The sequence below is a fragment of the Orbicella franksi genome, chromosome 11, assembly GCF_964199315.1.
Source record: "Orbicella franksi chromosome 11, jaOrbFran1.1, whole genome shotgun sequence".
In the NCBI taxonomy this organism is placed as follows: Eukaryota; Metazoa; Cnidaria; class Anthozoa; order Scleractinia; family Merulinidae; genus Orbicella; species Orbicella franksi.
This window is the reverse complement of record NC_138155.1, coordinates 7,545,524-7,566,456: the sequence shown is the minus strand read 5'-3', so window position 1 is coordinate 7,566,456 and position 20,933 is coordinate 7,545,524. Positions and strand designations below refer to the sequence as shown.

The following is a 20,933-nucleotide window of genomic DNA, read 5'->3' as shown; positions in this document are numbered from 1 at the left end:
CTTTGTTTTTCCAATGTAAAAGGCGTTGCAATCCCAACAGCCAGCCTTGTACACAACCTTCGACATAAGGGAACGACTAAGTCTGTCGTTATAAGGGAAAAAAAGACTTAATTCGACTAGTGTTACGGAAAATAATTTTAAGACTAAAATAGCCAATTCCCTTTTGGACTTCACCGAAAGAAAACTTTCACTGAACTCTACACTCAATGGGATTCTTTTACACCTCGGAAGTACAAAGTTAACCTAATCCGCATCTCAACATATCGGTGTCTTCGCATCTGTTCGTCACCCAGTCTGTTACAGTGTGCTTTGGACGATCTCAAGAAGCTTTTGTCACGCAGTGGGTAGCCCCGTGGTATTATTAACTACAACATGAACGATGTTGTGAACAAACACAACAAACCTAAAGACCCCATCACTCATGTCCCCAAAAAAGAAATTTTCATATTTTTACCTTATGTAGGAATTCAAAGTAAAATTGTCACATAACAGCTCAAATCATGTATCCACAGGTTCTATGGTTGTTTTAGTCTTAAAATTATTTTCCGAAACACTAGTTGAATTAAGTATTTTTTCCCCTATAAGGACCGACTCAGCCGTTCCCTTATGTCGAAGGTTGTGTACAAAGCTGGCTGTTGGGATTGCAACGCCTTTCACATTGGATAAACAAAGCGTCGGTTGCATGACGGTAAAACGGAGCATTTTAAAGCGCTGACGAGTACTAACCACTCTTCTGCCATGGCAGACCATATGACGCTGACAGGCAACAGGATAAAATAGGATCTCTTTGACATTTTAGCCACCGGACGATCTGATGTGCATTGTAAAATTAAAGAAAGATTGATTCGTGATTTGCAACCAGCACTTAATAAAAATGTTGGCAGTGAGAAACTTTTTGCTTACTAGCCATTTATATGTTGTGGTTGTTGTTGATTTTTTTTTTTTTTTTAGCAGATTTTAAGTCTATCAAAATCATAAGTCTTCAACTTAGATTTTTACAATAATTTCTCTCGCGCTGATTAGCTCATTTTTATCATGAATAAGAGTACAGACAGATAAAATTTTAATTTATGCAAGCTTTCAAGTTTAACTTTCAGCTGTCAAACTGTCAACGTTTTAACCAATGAGATTTTATGGACTATTTTAAGTAGTCAGTCAAAAAGCGAGAAAAGCTAATGACAATGTTCATGTCATTTTGAATAAAATTCACTTATTTTTGTTTACGGCAAGTTTACGGCCTCCTTTCCCTTCATTTATTTCCGGCATTTGGCCATTTTGGTGTCTTGTTGTTGTAAAAAAAAAACAAATTGACGTCAGTTTTTTATGCGTCTGTCCTCTTATTGATAATAAATTTCGTCATAACGTTGTCAAAGCTTACTGCGGAATCACTCGCCCGCGGCTTGTGGTTCCACAACCACTTTGACAATGTTATGACGCAATATTTAACATCAATAAGAGGATAGACGCATAAAAAACTGACGTCAATTTGTTAATTAAATTCATTAAGAGAGGGTGACTGAGGAATATCCAAGGGCAGACTATTCCACAGTACAGCTCCGCTGTAGGACATGTACAGTCTTGTTTTAAAATAATTAGGTTATATGTTAAGGTATCGGAATGGAAGACAAAGTGCGAACTAAGATAGTCCGGAACCATATTATTTACAGTCTTATGCATTATTATTGCTTTATCAACAAGGCGTTAGCAGTCCAGTTTAACCCAGTTTACCATCTGCATTAATTCATTAGTACTAAGATCGTAATTTGAAAAAGTTACAACACCTACAGCACGATTTATGATAACAACAATCTGATCTAAAAGTGAAATGTCTTTTTTTTTTGGACAATGCACGTTTACCTTTTTCGCCGATGGTTAAAACACGTTTGCTTTAGTATATTGTTTATTGCAATTGCTTGATATTCAAAGGAAGTTAAAGAAGTTTAAACAACGCTTTCCGTCGAAAATCTGTTCTCAGTTGTCAGAATCATGGTCACTGTGCAATATAATTAAGAAATAGAAAACATGTACCGTGTTTCTATCGAGGTATAGAAACACGAGTGGATGTTTGGAGAACGAGAAATGCTGTGGGAAAACGAACCGTATGCGAGTGTTTCCACAGCTTTTTCGAGTTCTCCCAAACTTTCACGAGTGTTTCTATAACTCGATAGAAACACGGAGAACGTGTTTTCCATTTCTTTTAGAAAACACTGCGACAAAAAAAAAAAAAAAAAAAAGGAAAACAGCTCGCTAACTTTGATTATTGCGCTATCGTTACGTCAACAGCTCGTACTAGTGCTGTGTTTCCATCGAGTTATAGAAACACGATTTTTAACTAATCAGCGCGCGTATTTTCTTGGGACTGTTTTGTAAAATACAGTACAATACAATATATGAATCTATATAGCACTCATTTCCGACGCCCAATGCCCCTTTACAAAAACTGATTTATATGTTTGCCGTGTGAGAGTACGAGAAGGACAATTGGCGATTTATCCCATCTGTAAAATTAATAAAAGATCCAATGGCTCTGACGTTAGATGGAAGGCTTATTCCACAAATGTGCTCTACTGTAGTAGAAACTACGTTTCAAAAAATCGGTACGGGGCTTAGGCAGAGCCAATTTGTTTTCACTATTTCTAAGTCCATAGTCCGTGCTGAAGGGTTTAAATAGGCCTTTCAGGTACTCCGATGACTGATTATTCAATGTTTGTGATTAAATTAAATCTTTGTGATTAAATTAAATGTTTGTGATTAAAATAAAAACTACTGCTACCTAAAATTACAATATCATCAAAACAAGAGTGCAACTTAAATTGTACCAGTAAGGTTTAGACTCACTTAAGATCAAAACTGCAACTTCTTAAAATGACTATATCATTATTAAAGACTGAAAAAATATTCAATGAAACAAAGACACACCCAGTTTAACCATTGCCCTAAATTAAGTAAGCTTTACTAAAAGTCTCATTCAAGAGTAGTCTTACTGTTATTTTTAAAACTATGAGGGATGAAATAGATCTTAGACTGGCTGGAAGTGAGTTCCAAAATTTAGGAACGGCAACGTTAAAAGCTCTATTACAGTATCTACACGGTAAGGTCGTTTGGATTTTTTGAATTTGTATTTTTACTTCATCAAAAAATAATCGTGCTAATGGAAAGAGCACCTCAAAATTTGTGACGCAGCACTTGAAAACCAACTTACTACAACGGCAGTTTTTGTTATTCTCTAACACATTTCACCGTCCCTTTACACCCAGTTCATCATAAAAGTACAACCGAAGGAGCTCAAAAACCAGCCTTTTAAATTTTATTTATGCATAAAAGCGCTCTCAGTTGAAGTACAACAACTTTCACGCGGGATGCTTTGGTCGATGTACTAATGCTATCAACTTCGAATAGCAATATCCGCGCAACAATAAACACGAACGGAAACGCTAACATTCAGTTTTGTAGTTGTATTTTCTTCACCAAAAAGATAACATAATGTGGTTCGCGTTAAAATTTATGTAGTAGTATAGTAGTATAAGCATTGTCGACCTTATTACTGTTGTGTCAAATTGACATAGAAATGCCCCACTCGTGTCGCATTTCAAATTTTCATGCAGCTCCCAATTTTTCACTGCAGAAAAGACATACACTAAAAACACCTTCTCTGGCTTCGTTTGTGTACGTTTTTTCCATGTTGCTGTAGAGGTTTAGGTCGTGTTTAAGAGTAAAGTCGAAGTAAAGCGATTTCAGGGAGTTTTGGTTTCACTGTTTTTCAGTGTTTTTTACGTGCAGCGATGAGAAACCTGGAAGCGGTGGGAGTTTTCAAGCAAATTTATGGCTATTTTTCTCCTTCGGCAAATTCGCCTGACTTTGCGATGGGTCGCACCGAAGAAATATCTGTAAGATTTGCGATCTAAATTACCACTCAACTGATGAGTTCCAACAACAAAGGGAAAGCAAATTTATGGCTGCCCTCCTTCGGTATAAATTTTTAACTTGCTGGGCTTCGCGATGGCTCGCCGTGAAAAATATCAGTTGCGGTGCGTTACGGTGAACCAAAAATTCTGTAAGATTTGCAAGTTTAAATTCCCACTTAGCGAACGCTTGCCGGCGATTGAGGAAAGCAATGTTCTCGGTGGGTCTCTCTATGAGAAATATCGGCGAGATTTGCGAGCTCAAAATCCCACTCAGCATACAACTATAGTTTGCCTGGAAAAATGACTACGAGATTTGCAAGTTTAGATTCTCACCAAGTAGGCGATGTAGGAAAGCGTTGGTTAGGGCATCTATCGAGCATGTTCTTGGTGCATTTTGGAGGTAATACGAGCTTTTGAAGAAAATTTATGGATAAAACAAATATTTGTTCCTTTGGCCCGACGTGATTTCAACATACTTCCACGGGAAACAAGCACAAAGACCACGTGCTCCCAAATTAGACCGAAAGTATGACGCGGTCTACCTCACGCATCCTGCGCAATGATGCAAGAGACCGCAAACAAAACTACTGCCGGTGTACGTAGGATCTGTAAAAGATCTAATCAGCTAAAAATAGAAACATAACAATGTAGCAAGCCTGATCGACTACGTAGCAAGCTTAACGGGACAACGACATGATAGAGTCCAAACTGAAAGTCAAGAATTACAACCGCGGACAGCTGCTTCGACCTGGTTGAGTCTCGGCAGCAAGGTGTAGCAGCAAGAAGTAAAGCAGCCGGTTGGTTGGCCGATCGTCTACTAAATGCACATGATAATGACCTCAGGTGAAACTCAATCCAAATGTTTGCGGATTGGCCAATGTCTAAACGCGTGATCACGGACAATATGCAAAATACAGAAGATCGTGTCGTGGTCGCGAAAGGAGAGTGCGGAGAGACAAAAACTTTCTCGCTGAAAGTACATTGCCATACCATGTTAAACATGAGCAGCATATCGGATCTAAAGAGGCCACTAAATACAATGATTCATGTACAGACTACAAACGAAAAATGCTGCTAGTGTACGTAGGAACTGTAAAAGAACTAAGCAGCCAAAAATAGAAACAACAATAAAGGAGAGAAGCTTGACGGGTGGACAGCTGCTTCGACCTGGTTGGGTATCGTTAGCACGGTGTAGCAGCAAGAAGTGAGCCTCATTTTGAGAACCGCGCTTGCCCTAGGCCGCGTGATTAATAATAATAATAATAATAATAATAATAACAATAATAATAACAACAATGATAATAGCAGTAATAATAATAATAATAACAATGATAATTATTATTACTATTATGATAATAATAATTATAATAATAATAATAGGAAAGTTGCAGTTATGACGACGATCATAGTACCTGGCGAAATAAAATTTACAAAGTACAGTGGTCTGAGTAGCTCACGGTTAGAGAGAACGGCGTGAATGACATATACGTAATGGTCTTTTTCTATAAACCTTGCATGCCGAGATAACTATTCAGTAACAGGCAGATGATATTTTTTTAGCACCAATTCATGGCCGTTGGTCATCATGGCAGAGCTGGGGTAGTGTTGGCTGTCAAGGTGGTTATCAAACAAGATACCGCTACTGCACCAATCCCCCACCAGCCCACGGTGGATCCAGATGCAATGGAATTAATAGCCAAAAACAGGATTGCTCTGAGTGTTCTCTTGGTTTGGCACAGTGCGAACATCTATGCCATAATACGCTCGGTTCATTCACGTGCAGTTGCTATCCTGGGTATCAAACATCGCCACAAAATTGGAAAAGATGCGTCAGTAAGTATAAACTTTCTGGCTGAACATCTGCTCTCTGAACTAGTTTCCTTTAACTGAGCGAGAGGTCACTATGGGAAAATTTTGACCGAGAAGGTTGTAAGTACAAATCTAATGCAATGCATGAAGTTTGCACCTATGACGAGGTCAAAATTTTTTCATCCACACCTCCCAAGCTCGGTTGAAACTATAGCGCTACATAACAAACAAAAGAACACCTCAGTTAGCCAGATTCCACTTGTTACACGTTTCTTTTTTCTCTAGCCTCTTTTTTTGACTGACCCAATTTCTCACAAAAGTTTAAACCGGTCTTAGTCACAATGAGAACCTTTTCTTGAGAGGTACTGTAAATCTTCAGCAACCTTTTCACGGTATGCTGCAGACAGAGTACCTATTTTGGGACACCTTATCATGTTGTGAAACGTGGTTTTGAAACTATATATATAAAGTTAAGATGCTTCGAGCCAACAGGGATGCCACGCGCCAGAAGGATCCAAAAGGATTCGTAGTCCAAACCTCGAGTAATGAAATTTGTAGGCAATTGTGGAAAACGAGGACGGACAACTTCGAGCGAAAAAAATATATATATATAGTAAAAAATCTAAGAAATCTAAAAAAAAGTTTAAAAATTTAATAAAAATAAACGTTTCGGTCAAAGACCTTCATCAGTTGCAGTGCAAGTGAATAATAAATTACAATAACCTTAAATAAATTTACAGTATAAATATATAAGTATATTATGTCATTTTTTATACTGTAAATTTATTTAAGGTTATTGTAATTTATTATTCACTTGCACTGCAACTGATGAAGGTCTTTGACCGAAACGTTTATTTTTATTAAATTTTTAAACTTTTTTTAGATTTCTTAGATTTTTTACTGTATATATATTTTTTTTTCGCTCGAAGTTGTCCGTCCTCGTTTTCCACAATTGCCTATATATATATATATATATATATATATATATATATATATATATATAACCATATGAGGAAGTAGCAGGTCCCATTAAAATAGTGCTCAATACACATATAGTGTAGAGCTGAGTATATGAGTAATAACGAAGAGGCAAGATTTGCTGTTACTCCGAGTTTCGTGCTTACGCACTCATCAGACAGTATTTAAGTATTAAATACTGTCTGATGAGTGCGTAAGCACGAAACTCGGAGTAACAGCAAATCTTGCCTCTTCGTTATTACTCATATATATATATATATATATATATATATATATATATATATATATATATACATATATATGACACTGGTTTACTCAATTAATCGGATGAACCATGTATATCAAACCGGATAGTGCTTTGCGAGAGCCAGCTACCTGTAAATAAAAGTTTTTTTTTCTTTTTTTTTTTTTTTACTTTTTTAGCTCATGGCTATAAGAGGTGCTATTGGTTTTTTGCTTGCTCGCGTTTCACATTCTTCTTACAGTAACCAATTTGTTTAAGGTGTCGGTTTTCTTTACCCCTTTATCTCCAGAAGCGTCACTGATGATAACGAGGCCTGTATCATGTGTTATGAGCATCGGGAATTGATTCGTTTCAGTAGCGGTTACGTGCGAAAGCTTGCAAATAAGATGTCAAGATGGCCCAAAAAGAACATTAAACATTTTCTTAATTTTTCAAGGCTACTCGAAAGAGGAAAGATGTAAAACTTTACATATCAAAATACTAACACATACTAATACTAACATACTAATACATACTAATCAAATACATTATTAATACAATGCAACATTTATTTCAAGGCGTAGCTCAAGGGGTTCTTTCATAGCATGACAATTTCTATCTTTTTCTTCTTTCTTTTACCAAAAAAAAAAATGTCAAGAGGTTATCCTGCTAGCCAAGTGACTTCAGATCTACAAACCTTGTGTTCAGTGAGATGGAAATACGTGACTAATTTTGTCGACCTATATGTATGTCAATTGAAGGAATCACCTGTGACACAAGTGACTGGCCGTCTCCAAGCAACGGACAGATCTCGACCCCTTGTCGTGGTAAATCGCAGGTTCCTCATGGGACTCAGTGCGTGGTCACGTGCAATCGTGGCTTTGAAATAGTCGGAAACACAAGCTCTCTTTGTGACGTTAATGGCAGCTGGAGCCCTAAAGCAACCGCAAATTGTCGAGGTCAGGGATTTATTTATGTGGTTAGGATGTGTTTTGTAGTGAATAAATAAAGCAAAAAGAGCATGATGATGGAATCTCGCGATATTTAAATACGGTTCACAATAGTTTTAACTCCTATTCTACTGATTTTTCTAATTTCAGTACGTGCATGTCCATCCCTAAAGGCACCAGACAATGGACAAATCATTCCTGAGATTTGTAAAATAAAACCCCTGCATGGTCAAAATTGTTCCTATGAATGTAGCTCAGGCTACGCTCGAGTTGGTTCTAGCTCGAATATGTGTGACAACGGGCAATGGAGACAGGGTATCTTCCACTGTAAAGGTGAGTTTTACAAAATTATCATATGGTCACGAAAGGCATACTCTATACACTTACTCAGCCACCCACATACTTGGGCCCAGAGAATTACAACAGAAATGCAACGTGCTCAATTTTCACAAAATTTAAAAGATTCCTGTCCGAACAAACTCCTCGTGCGAGGGATTTTCAGAGTTTTAACAAGACGATGTACTCTGTGATGTTAAAAAATTCAGTGGCTGTTCATTCATCCCACCCACACCAAGATTTTGACATTCCATAGCAACTGCATTTTGACACGCAGGTCAAGCCACATTTCGTCATTTTTGACAGTATTCTACGGCTTTGTCTAAATTTCTTTAAAACCATTGCAAAACCAGTATAGTATTAGTTTTGAATAATTTTTCATTAATTTACTTTATTCTCTCCCAATCTGAGAAAAAAGGGAATTCCGAGATGGCGGACTTGATGACATCATGTCATATTTTGTGAAGCAGACTCGCCAAAAACACAAGTGCCATCTTTTAGAATATGCCGAGGGCTATAGTTTACATAGGTCAAATAGTTTACATTAGCCTTCTTAGAACGAAAACCCAGGAGAGGGGTTCTATCTCTGTCACCTCCCCTGCCCCGCTTGTAACTCGGGGCTCAACTCGCTCCAGTTTCCGTGGGATAACAAATCTGGTAATTGCAAAAATAATAATATTTTCACGTTTTGGGAAAGTTGTGTGCGATGGCTTCACATAATTTGCTATTAATCTACAAGTCGTAGACTACCAGTAATCCTTTCGTAGGGTAATTACTGGAACTAAATATCACAAAACCCCAGCTCGGTATTTTTAGAGTCTTTGATGGCGCCTTCCTCAAAAAGGGACAGATAACTGGAAATGATCCTCCAATTAACTTTGAAATTCATATAGGCACTGTAAATCTATATTGAGTAGTCTCTAGATGAGCGAACGGTAGTATGAACAGACTGAATGCTGGAGACTAGTTAACCGAGCACCAGAGCATTAGACCTTTTCCGACTGGGCGGTTTGTTGCCCCATTCCAGATCATGTGATGATACTCTTGAGACTTCTTCCTTTCATATTTTCAAATAGCCGCGTGTATATTATTATATAATTTTTAGATGGTTAAAAGAACAATTTTCTAGAGGATACCACGTAGTCTGTAATGGGAAAACAAGCCGCCGAAGCGAAAAAGGTCTATTCAGCGACCAACGGAGCAAATGGGTGACACAGTACATGTACTGAATAACTGACTAATAGATTGACTGGGTAACCGAGTTATTGCGTGAATGGGTGACGAAATAACTAACTCATTAACTTTGTTGCTCACTAAAGTCGCCAACTTGCTAACTTACGTATTTTTTTTTTTTCTTTCTCCTTAAGACGTGGAAGCACCTTCATTTGGTGAAACCTGTCCAGCCTCAAGAAGTGCTGTTGCAGAGAAAGGGAAAACCTCAGCGGTGGTGACCTGGGCGCCAGTTAAAGTCACTGACAATCATCAAGCAAATTTAACTGTGTTCCCTGCAGTGACACCCCCACATATATTTTCTGAAGGAGATCATACCGTGATCTACACTGCTAAAGATCCATCGGGAAACATAAAACAATGCTCCTTCAAAATTACAGTTCAAGGTAAGAAGGACAATTTATTTCTGGGGTACAATAGGCCCTTTGCAGCTAGGGTCACGTGACCAAATTTTTCCTAAAAAAAATTTGTATTATGGGCTATAACTTAAAGAATGCCAGAAATGGAAAGAGCGCATCGAAAATACTATAGAGGCCAAGTTTGAGGCCCCAGGAAAAAACGAGTAAGTTTATACCATAGTTTGAATTTTCGGAAAATTTAGAGGATTCGTATGGAAAATGTTGCTGGAGAGCAAGGTCTTGCTCTCCAGCAACATTTTCCCATACAAATCTTCTTATTCTTTCAAAAATTCAGACCATCATAAAATCTCATTCTCTGATGATGGGGGCCTCAAACTTGGCCATTTTTGATATTTTCGACATGCTTTTTCCATTTCTGGCATTAGTTAAGTTATAGCCCATAATTTTATGAAAAGTAGGTCACGTGATGGCTTAGCTGCAAAGGGCCTATTATACACGCAGGATCTTTTAAAACTCAACTTAAAGGTTCTTAATAAAAACTAATTATTTGAGCTGATTCAAACTGATTCAAACGTGTTTCAGTTTTGAGTGTGGGTGATCTAAAGCCTGAACTACACAAAGCGCAAGCAGTTATGAAAGAAAAATGAACACTTCAGTTAAATTCTAATCTTGGGTCACCATTGTCCGTATTTGAATGGTTTAGAAAGCCCCCTCTTAGCGTTGCCCAGTTTTGATGTAGACTGTAGCGTGTGTAATTAAGGGTTTAACCACCAAAAGTGTTCACCCCGAACCTGATTCCCTAGCCAAGTGCTAATGTTTAAACGTCAACTTTCTTTATAAAAATTGATAGTTTTTAGATGCTCCGCTCTCTTTTCACCTGCAAACGGGAAGATAGAGAATTCCGCCTGTGGAAATATATATGGAAGTGTCTGCCGCTTCGCGTGTTCCAAGGGCTATGATTTGAAGGGATCTGCCGAGAGAAAGTGTGCCAAGAAAGCAGGCACAAATGTAGTATATTGGACAGGAAATGCAACTTCCTGTGAGGGTTAGTAGCTATTATAATTTATTTTTATTGCAGAAACGTGCCCGCTAGGCAAATGTAAACATATTTTCCATTATCGTGAAAATCCTTCATAAAATAAATAATTCATAATCGCACTCTGATTTGGCGTAACTGGGTCGAAATATGTAAACACATTTTGATAGGGAAGTATTTTTGGAAAACTCGTGGCATGTGACAATTATCGAACTGGCACTTTCAACTGGTGCCTGTATTATGAACCTCCTATGGAACTTTTCATTGAGCAAGGTCCAACCTATTGGATTATTATTACATTAGATCAAAACACTCTATGAGCAAAACTCGTGAGTACAAAAGGTGAATGAAATTATGTCAGGAGCTCCTGACTATCGGTTACTGATTATGTACATAATTTTGTCTTTGGTCTCTATGCGATAAGTTCGGTTTATGCAGTAGTTGTTTGCTAAAGTCCCAAAAACGCATTTGGATAAGAATCCGTCACAAATGAAATGAGCATGTCATTCAGTGGACAAAACGCCTTGGAGCTTGATTCAGTAGATGGGGCAAACCACCTTGCCGTGTTCAAAAACTAGCATGTTTTTACATAAAACATTATCAGTTCCGCCATCTTGGAGTGAGCTTTCGCTCGGGGGCGTATTTCCAGCAGTGTCCACCACAGCCCTTCCAGGCAATAGTTGGGTATTTGTTCACGTCTTCATTCTGGAGGTGGACCATTTGAAATTTTATTATCAACCAAGAGCGGTCGTTTGCATTGAGTTATTTTGATCTCCCATAAAATACTAATCATTTACCTGAAACAATATTAAACCTTTAAAAAACTGACCAGCAAGCCTTTTCCGAAACCGAATTACTTCAACAAACAAAACCGTGAAGAAATGTCAATAACAGCAATGGCAATTAAATCCTGTTCAGTTTTTGTAACAATAATTACGATCTTTATTTGTTAAAGCATAAGATAAAGCATAAATTCGCAGCGATAGACGACCAAGTGAAATAAATGTTAACGAAACTTGTAGAATCGATTATCGCTCAAGATAAAGCGAAGAAATGCATTTAGAGGCAGAAAAACATCCAAAATTTTAAAGACTTGAAGTGTTGAAGAAATGTAGTGCTAAAGTTATCCAAAGCGTATTTGAACATTATAACCGCCGATGACTTTGCAGTCGTTTAATCGGCGGAGTTATCGAGCGAGTGATTTCTAGTAACCACTACAAACTCGTATTCACGAGCTTAAAAGTGAAAAGAAGAAGACTCGGAAATGTGTAATTTTATTTTTTATTATTCGTTTCAGTCATCCAGTGTCCCTCACTGCATACTCCAGACTATGCAATACAGTCCGGATATGGGTGCAGTGGCCTGAGCTCTAACTACGGCACTTCCTGCTTCTTCAGCTGCCTGGTAGGATATGAGACTCTAGTAGGATCACAAAAAAGAACTTGTCTGGAGACTAGACAGTGGAGTGGAACCGAGCTACAGTGTCAAGGTAATAAAGAGTATTCATCGATTGAAAAGTAAGAAAAGCGACTCCTAGTTACCTTGACATATATCCATCTTTTGGTAATTTTTCCATGATATCTTAGCTAACCATATGAGGAAGTAGCAGATCCCATTAAAATAGTGCTCAATACACATATAGTGTAGAGCTATATATCTTTAACTTCCTTCTCTACCAAGCGAAGCTGCAAGCTACCAATTTCTTTAATGCTGTCCTCTTAAAGATGGAAATATGTCAGTGATTTTTAAAGCCTCAACCAGCAGCAAAGTATGACTGTAATTTGTCCGGTAATTTACAAACCAGAGGTAGAAAAACACCAAAGCGATACCAATATAAAACAAACAAACAAACAAACAAGCACAGAGCAACCTTAAGATTTACGAACCAGCGAACATGCGTCTTCTTTGACATACCACGCTTTGTCTCGTAACAATTGCAATGGGCTGAAAAAAGGGGTTTTTTGTTCTTTGACTTGTAGCTATCACCTGTTCCCCTTTGACAATAAAATCGGAAGGACTGGACATTAGCCCTCCGTTCTGCACCAATGCAAGTGCTGTCATTTATTACGCATCAGAGTGCTGGTTCACATGCAAAAACGGTTATCAACACCATGGACCTGGGGTGAAGACTTGTAATCAGCAGAAGACATGGGCGCCATTAGGAAATCCATGGTGCAATGGTAAGTTGATCAATTTGCGATATGGCAACACCTATTTTCAATAGGCCTTAAAAATGCTTTTCATGTTTTCCATGCGAATCCGTAGAATTTTAACTTACGAATCGTTGCATTAAAGGAATATAAGTGCCCAAACTGAATTTTAAAAAAAGTCCTGACTGCGAAAACGACCTTGGAAGTTGTTTTCCCAATAATTTTAAAACAAGTGAAAATTAGTTTATTGGACGTGAATGAACATAACATTTTGGTGTTTTTACTTTGACAAAATGGAAGCAACTATATCTTGTTCTTGTTTTTTTGTTTTTGTTTTTGTTTTTGTTTTTGTTTTTGTTTTTGTTTTTGTTTTTGTTTTTGTTTTTGTTTTTGTTTTTGTTTTTGTTTTTGTTTTTGTTTTTCCTGCCGTTGTTGATGATTAGGATTATAATGATGATGGTGATGATGATGACGATGATGCTACGACCTTTATGTAATAGTTCTTTATGATGCTGATTGGGCTTTGTCACTCTCGTTATTATCACATTTATATTTAACAGTTTTTAATCGCCAAGCTGCCACTGCATGTGTATGACATCTTTATATGTATTTTCTTATTGTCTTTGCTAAGCGATATCTCTTTATCATTTAGATGTCTCAGCACCAGTTATCTCAAACTGTCCGTCAAATATTGTAGCCACCGCTGACAGGGGTTCCACGTCCACGCTAGTCACGTGGTCTCATCCTTCAGCTACAGACAACTCTGGCTTCATCCCCAACATAACACACTATGGGAAACAACCAGGGGACTTATTTCATGCTGGGGAACACAGCATCCGGTACTTGGCTTCAGACAAAGCAGGAAACGTTGCCGAATGCAAATTTAAAGTCTTCGTGTTAGGTAATTTGCGCATGCCCCATGTAGATATAGCAACTGATTTCATCTTGGATAATCTTTGGGTGCTTTCCATTCGAACAAAATATTCCGGTTGGAATGTCCGGAAATTTTTAGTGTCCGGTTAAGGTTGTATTATGATACCCTAAAATAGACCAAAAAGCTTGTTGAAATATGGTAAGAAAGATCAATTTCGTGTGATTGCACTCGGGAAGAGAAAATAATTTTTGAAGACTTTACTTAAAATGGGTTGCTCTCTTTTGAGGTTGTGATTTATAGTATTAATGCCAACAATTCCTGCTCTTTTACAAAACAAGATTGACTTTCAAACAAGCACATCTTAAAAGTTTTTGTTTCGTTGTTCCGTTCCGTGTAATCAACCAAAGTTCTGACACTTAACTCATGTTTTCTGTGCTTTTACCAGTCTTTATCTGAATAACCTTATTTTGCACCAGACCCACTGGACAAATTATCCAGTGTTACATGACAGATGTTAAAATGTTGTGATCTTTTAGGCTGATTGCGTCACGACATATTATTAGTCTTTGAATACCCCAAGTCACAGGAAATTCTCTTAAATGCTGTCCAAAGTGGAGATGTTGGCGTGAAGTCAGCTGGTACAAGTACACGATTAAGAAAAATCAGGAACCATAATCGGGGACGGAGACCGTAAGTCTCGGGATTCGCGCGCACCCATGATATGGGACAATTTTTCTATTTTTAGAACAAATTGCGCCATCCTGACGTCATATATCCGCGCGGATTCACGCACATGTCAGGGGCTTTCGCGTGGATGTTGTCACGTTGCGTGATCAAATGGTGAGAGTTGAGAGATTCTCTTGCGTATTTTTCACAGCGATGGCAGGGAATAAGGCAGGGAATACGAACCAGGGCGCTTATATGTAGTTTTATGCTCTGAGCTAACGGAAAAGGTGGGTTTTTCAGGGTTGAAAACAAGACTTCAATCTCGCGCTGGGAATGAATAATAAGATCTGCTCACGCTAGTCGTAAGCTTACGCGTATGCTTAAAAATATAGCAAGAAAACTCTCTACTCTGGTATCGAGTTAATTTGTGAGTTTCTCAGACAATTTTTAATCATAACCAAAACCTGTTTTGATGGTTTCTTATTGTCTCTGCTTGTTTGGTCAGTTTGCAAAAGTTTTTGAAAGGAAAGTCTGACGCGTACAATTAGCTCATTTGCACAGTGTATGCTGCTCGTGCACTTTCAAGTCCGAGTCGGTGTTTTCATTTGTCAACAAATCTTGACAAAGATTTCTTTCGTTATCTTTTGTGCTGAGATGCTGCAACAAATTTCACGAATGCAAAAAGGCTACTTACATCATGTGTGTTTCTTCAACATAAGCATAGTGAAGTTTTACACTGCGAAAATGAAAATAGACAAGGAGTTTTGATAACTCGATCATGTAAATCGAAATCGTTATTCCAAGTTGATTAAAGAAAGCGTCATCGTAACTTCGCTGATTGTTTTTGCTTTATTCACATATTTTCAGCTTAACTTTTAATATGGTGTCAAACATTTATCAATCTTAAACATATTTAAAAACTATAGAGCTATTGTTTGAGTTCGATGTACGCTTTCACACGAAAGTGCGGCGGAAGTACAATTTGTCATGTTTACTGACTGTACAAAACACGCATCGGTGGGCGCTCTCATTCATCGAAAACAGAGAATTTACTGGATTTTTACACGAATAAAACTGAGCAGTATCTACGGACGTAAAGTTACTAAGCCTTGATGAAACATCAAGCGTTGCTTACAATTCAAGCGAAACTCAAACTAGCAATTATTTTGTTTTACTTTCCGGTCGCGATAGACTGACAAATTCCTCGCAAGCGTGTGGCAAGAGGAGCCAGGAAACTATGAAGTCCTGAAGCTCTGCGTTATCTAGATATATCCAGCTAGTTTTTTGCTGTGTAATGGAAAAGCTGTTAATCTTCAACATATGTGAAATTTAAAGTGGAGTAATGTACAGCTCATGTAAACGAAGCATCAGTCGGAACACAACTTGGTCAGCGATATATACAAGCTTACAGTGGAACATACCTAAATTCGACACTGTCTTACTTCACTCAAACTGGAGCAGCTTACGACGGTCTCAACTCTTGTATTTTCAAGAAATTGAATTTTTCATAAACATGGCCTTATTTTAGGTTTATTTGATAGGAAAGCGCTCTCTGTCCACCCTATTATCAACGAATTAGCAAGAACGCCTCTGATCGAGCTACAAAAACATCAACCGTAAATACCGGAAGGGTACCACACCATTAATTACCCAAAGAAATTTGACCCCGAATCATTAGACATTTTCTTTGTCCATGACGAAGTCCTAAAATATGTCAATTTTTACAAAGGATGCATAAAAGTTTTTTTTTCTTTGCTTTTATCTCAAAATGCCACGCAGCCACTCGCACTATAGCATGCAAAGCATGGAACCCATTTGCATCTTCGTCGTCGTTGTTCGTGGCTCTATTTTTCTGAGGCGTAGTTATACATTGCTGGTTACTCTGTAACGCCATTAAAGTTAAAAATCGTAACCACCAGAATATATTAACTCAAGAATCTGGTATATGATAGCTGATTGATATCTAAACAGCCTCGCTAAGATTTTTAAGTCCGCGCAGTGTTTATTCGCGAGTTATTCGGAGGAGTGTTTCACCCAAATTTATAAAGCCTTAATGCGAGACGCCATGTTGGTGTCCCTCGGAGGGGCACAGACATGAACAAAGGAACAGAAACATTTGTAATTCTTGGTTTTGCGTATTTACACGAAAATGCATTACTGTAATGCTCCAACAGATTGAAATTGATACTTCGTCTAGTGAAAGAACCGTTCGGGTACCAATAACTTAATCGATAACTCAGCTTTTGACCCACACGAAAGACTTTATGGGCCGCCATTTTAATGTCACGCAAATCATAAACTAGGAAATTCAAACGTGCTACATTACTAAAATGCAGAAACCTGTCGAGCTAAAACGTTGCAAAACGTCAAGTTCTTAGAGGGTCTTACATTTGAAAAACTATAACTACCGATAAAGTGAAAGATGTATTGAGAAAAAAAAAAAAAAAAAGGACTAACGTTCTAAAATTCGAATTTTCGTGCTAATTTTGCTGTTTTGTCATCTCCTTCTAGTTGTCCGATGCCTGCCTAAATTGTATGCTCCAGCTGGAGGCTCCTTACAGTGTACCAAAGACAATCAGTATGGATCAGAATGCTCCTTCGCTTGCCGTGATGGCCATGCAATGAATGGCTCTGACCGCAGAATCTGCGAGAAGGATCCGATTACGTCGGTTGGTGTCTGGACTGGGAATGAGACAAAGTGTGAACGTAAGTAAAATAATGCTTAAGTTAATGTCATAATCCACATTTTCATGTCATAATAATAATAATGGGTAAAGCTTATAAAAACAAGATTCTGACTGCATATTTGTAAAAAGAAATGCTTCATTGAAAGCTTTACGAGTCGATCTTTCCATCTCTTTCCACCAAAACTATTATCACAAATTAAAGTCAGCATTCAATTGTCTTTCCTTAGTCGCCAAGTGTGATCGACTCGTTCCCCCTCCAAACAGCATACTGTCTGGTTGCGGAGGCGGTTCCTTGCAAAACGTCTTTGGTGACAAATGTCTTCTGTACTGCGTCCGTGGCTATCGCCTAGTTAACGGCTCGACTGAGAGGGTCTGTCAAGCAAATGGTACCTGGTCTGGAGAAAAACCGCATTGTCAAGGTAAGGGAAGCAACATGAATAGGAATCACTTATCACTTTTTTGTTTCCACAAAGCGTATTTATACCACTGCATGAGTGTAACGGGTATTATTTTCCCAAGTGGTCTTTTTTGGTCTTGGTGTTTACCAAAATGCTCGCGAATGTGTAAAAGGAGAAAGCTTTATTGACCCTTAAAATCCTGTTCTTCTGAGTCACATAATGATGCCAGTGTACTGCACACTGAACGTAGTTTATAAGGATGATGTTGACGAGAGGAAATGCCTAAATCGTTTATTAGTAAAACCATTGTTTTGTTTTTATTTTCTATAGTTGTCCATTGTAAGTCCCTTGAAGCTCCATCAGATGGTCAGGTGACACCCGACTCTTGCAGAATTTATCCTGAATACGGTACTACATGTCACTTTTCATGTCCCCAAGGCTATAGACTGCATGGAGAGCCAATAGTGACCTGCCTTAGCGACGGTCAATGGTCAGGAAACACCACTACGTTTTGTAAAGGTTAGTTTATATTAAAAGAATAGAAAAAAAAAAAGTCAATTCTCTGTTTCTGGGGGCGTTACGTCGGGCATGATGAGGAACAGTTTCAAATTTACTTACCTAGGTATTTATCTAAAACTTGAATCTCGTGGAAGAGAAATATTTAATGAGCTCCGAAATAAGATTTCCCTTTTATTATTCCAATACTTGCAGATGTGGAAAAACCCTTGTTCGGCGGTACTTGTCCCAGTAGTGACATCAGAAGGTACGCAGACAGGGCTAAAAACTATACCACTGTAAACTGGCCTGTAGTGGTTGCCACAGATAACTCTGGCATGGTAACCAATGTTACGAAACATGGTGTTCCTTCCGGGAACAAGTTCTACGAAGGACGACATGAGGTCATTTACAACGCAAGTGACGCAGCAGGGAATTACAGAATCTGCAAATTCCACGTCACGGTCGAAAGTAAGCTTTTTACTAAGTAATGATAGATCTCCCTGCAAAACAAATTGCTATTGCTTATTATTAACCAAAACATTCCGCGTAAGGAAGGCTTTTTGCGATAGTTTTCAATATAGATGTAGCTGGCAACTAAGTAGGCATTTAGATTGAGCATTATTTTGTGGCAGATCTCTCCTCGGGAAACACCGGCCATACCTTTTTGTTTTTCGACCATCAGCGACACACTAAGTCACATTAAATACGAATTGTCTCTCTGTGTGCGCGAGTCTTCTAAACAGTATGCAGGTCAATATTGTACCATAAGGGCATTTCCAGACATCACCATTTTCGAGTTAGAAAGACTCGCTGTTACATGTGTTGTTTTGTAATTTGTTCTACAGTTGTGCGATGCCAAACATTGTTTCCTCCATTAAACGGCTTTCTAGTGGGAGACTGTGACAACAGCTTCGGCTGCACATGTCAAATGAGATGCAAAGATGGATATAACTTGTTGGGATCCGAGATCCTCACCTGCCTTCACAAACCGGGCCATCTTACCGGGTACTGGAACGGATCGATTCCGACCTGTAAAAGTAAGCGACCAGTAGTTCGTAAACGTTATGTTCCCTTTTTGCATCAAACTTTAACTTCCTAACTTAAGCCCGTTAAATTTGTAATTCCCAGACCTATTTAGATTAGTATCGTAAAGGAGCTACGTCTCAGATTTCCATATCTTGGAAACAGTAGTCTAAACTAATCAGTGTTGCCATTGACAACCGTCAAAACCTTCCCTCTGCATAGCTTTCCCTTTTTTTTTTTTGTTTATTAGTTTATTACCTTCCCGAGGATCAGTTACTGGTTACTGAGACACGTGACTGCATTTTGCAAAATGATACAGAAATCACTTTCATTGGAAAAGCCCCATTAATCCTGTGGAGTGATCAAAATCTAATTCTGGTTACAATGCAAATAACGTAGGACGAGACGAAAGTAAACGAAATCACCAACTAAGTGATATTGTCACGATTTACCACCAAATGACATTAGAAAATCTAACGTTTCAGCTTGGGACTTAAAAGGCTAATGGGTCCATTGCAGTAAATATTTCAGAGTTTTCGCGTAAATTATCATTTGAGAAAACTCATTAACATCGGTGTGATTGTAAACTATTTTAAAGACTTGAAACAACTATTAATTAATTAGTTTATTTAATTAATTGATTAATTACTTTATTAATTTATTTTCTTATGTCCTAATTTTCTTTTCAGTACGTTCCTGTTCTTCACTAAGTGCACCTCAGAATGGTTTTATTTACCCGCACATGTGTACATTTTCCCCAGATAGTGGAACTGTCTGCTCTTTCGAATGCAGACATGGTTTCTCTGGGAACGGAGGAGTTAGCTCGATTCTGTGTGGGAATGATGGAAACTGGACCAAAAATGAATCTTCAATTTTACAGTGCCTTGGTAACCGCTTTGTAAATTATCATATATTGATCCGAGTATGTGTTGTATCACCTGAGTTAATAATCTATATGAGACAGTATCAGTGTCAATCTTGTGTATCGTTGATAACTGCATATAAATAGAGGCCGGTCAGTCTTTTTCGCTTAGTTAATGTTGTAAATGAGAATAAATGAGAATCTGACTTGGTCAGACCATGTAGAACACCTCTGTGCCAAAGTCTCGCAAAGATTGGGTTTATTACGAAGAATTAAGTGTTTTCTTCCGAGGAACATCAGAGAACTTTTTGTTAAGACGACCATAACACCGTTATTAGACTATGCGGATGTTACATGGGGAGACAAAAACAATGTAATCCTGATGAATAAAATCCAAGTACTGCAAAACACAGCTGCGAGGATTGTTCTCGACAAGCCAATGCATTCATCTGCTACAGAGGCACTCGTACAGCTCGGCTGGGAGAACATGAAGAGAAGGAGAAGGTTTCATCGCATGATTTTAATTTTTAAGGCCTTAAATGGTTTAATAGACTGGGATTTTAATTTTTGTAGTTTTAAAGATATTCATGGGTATAATACGAGAAGTAAAGACAGCATTTGTAAGCCTCCATCCCGTCACTCCTGGGGACAAAAGCGTTTTATTTACAATGCAGTTAATGAATGGAATACTTTACCCAATGAAGTTAGGAACAGTATCAGTATTTTTAATTTTAAAAGTCGAATTAGGGGTATTTCTTAATTTTTAATTATCATTTTTTTTTTTTTTAATGTTTTCTATATTTCTATTAGCACAATGGTTAAATGTTATTATTATTTTTAATCTACTATCTCTTTAGCTTTTGCAATTTTATTTTTGCAGGGCCCCACTGAAAACCACATGTATGTGAAGTGGGCTCCCTGTTGAAAGAAACATTTATATCTATTTTAA

At 37.9% G+C, this 20,933-nt stretch overlaps 1 protein-coding gene across 1 annotated transcript in view; it reads left to right on the top strand.

Annotated features, from left to right (window-relative positions):
* The window catches only part of LOC145502475 (uncharacterized), a 45,154-nt gene that overhangs the window by 2,783 nt on the left and 21,438 nt on the right, over positions 1-20,933 (top strand). The window contains exons 3-16 of the mRNA XM_081481798.1: positions 5,466-5,738; positions 7,677-7,874; positions 8,016-8,198; positions 9,569-9,817; positions 10,641-10,835; positions 12,124-12,315; positions 12,806-13,006; positions 13,629-13,877; positions 17,028-17,222; positions 17,431-17,622; positions 17,932-18,120; positions 18,313-18,567; positions 18,945-19,136; positions 19,812-20,009. Coding sequence (XP_081337924.1) covers positions 5,466-5,738; positions 7,677-7,874; positions 8,016-8,198; positions 9,569-9,817; positions 10,641-10,835; positions 12,124-12,315; positions 12,806-13,006; positions 13,629-13,877; positions 17,028-17,222; positions 17,431-17,622; positions 17,932-18,120; positions 18,313-18,567; positions 18,945-19,136; positions 19,812-20,009 — 2,961 coding nt within the window. The remainder of the gene's footprint in view (positions 1-5,465; positions 5,739-7,676; positions 7,875-8,015; positions 8,199-9,568; positions 9,818-10,640; positions 10,836-12,123; positions 12,316-12,805; positions 13,007-13,628; positions 13,878-17,027; positions 17,223-17,430; positions 17,623-17,931; positions 18,121-18,312; positions 18,568-18,944; positions 19,137-19,811; positions 20,010-20,933) is intronic.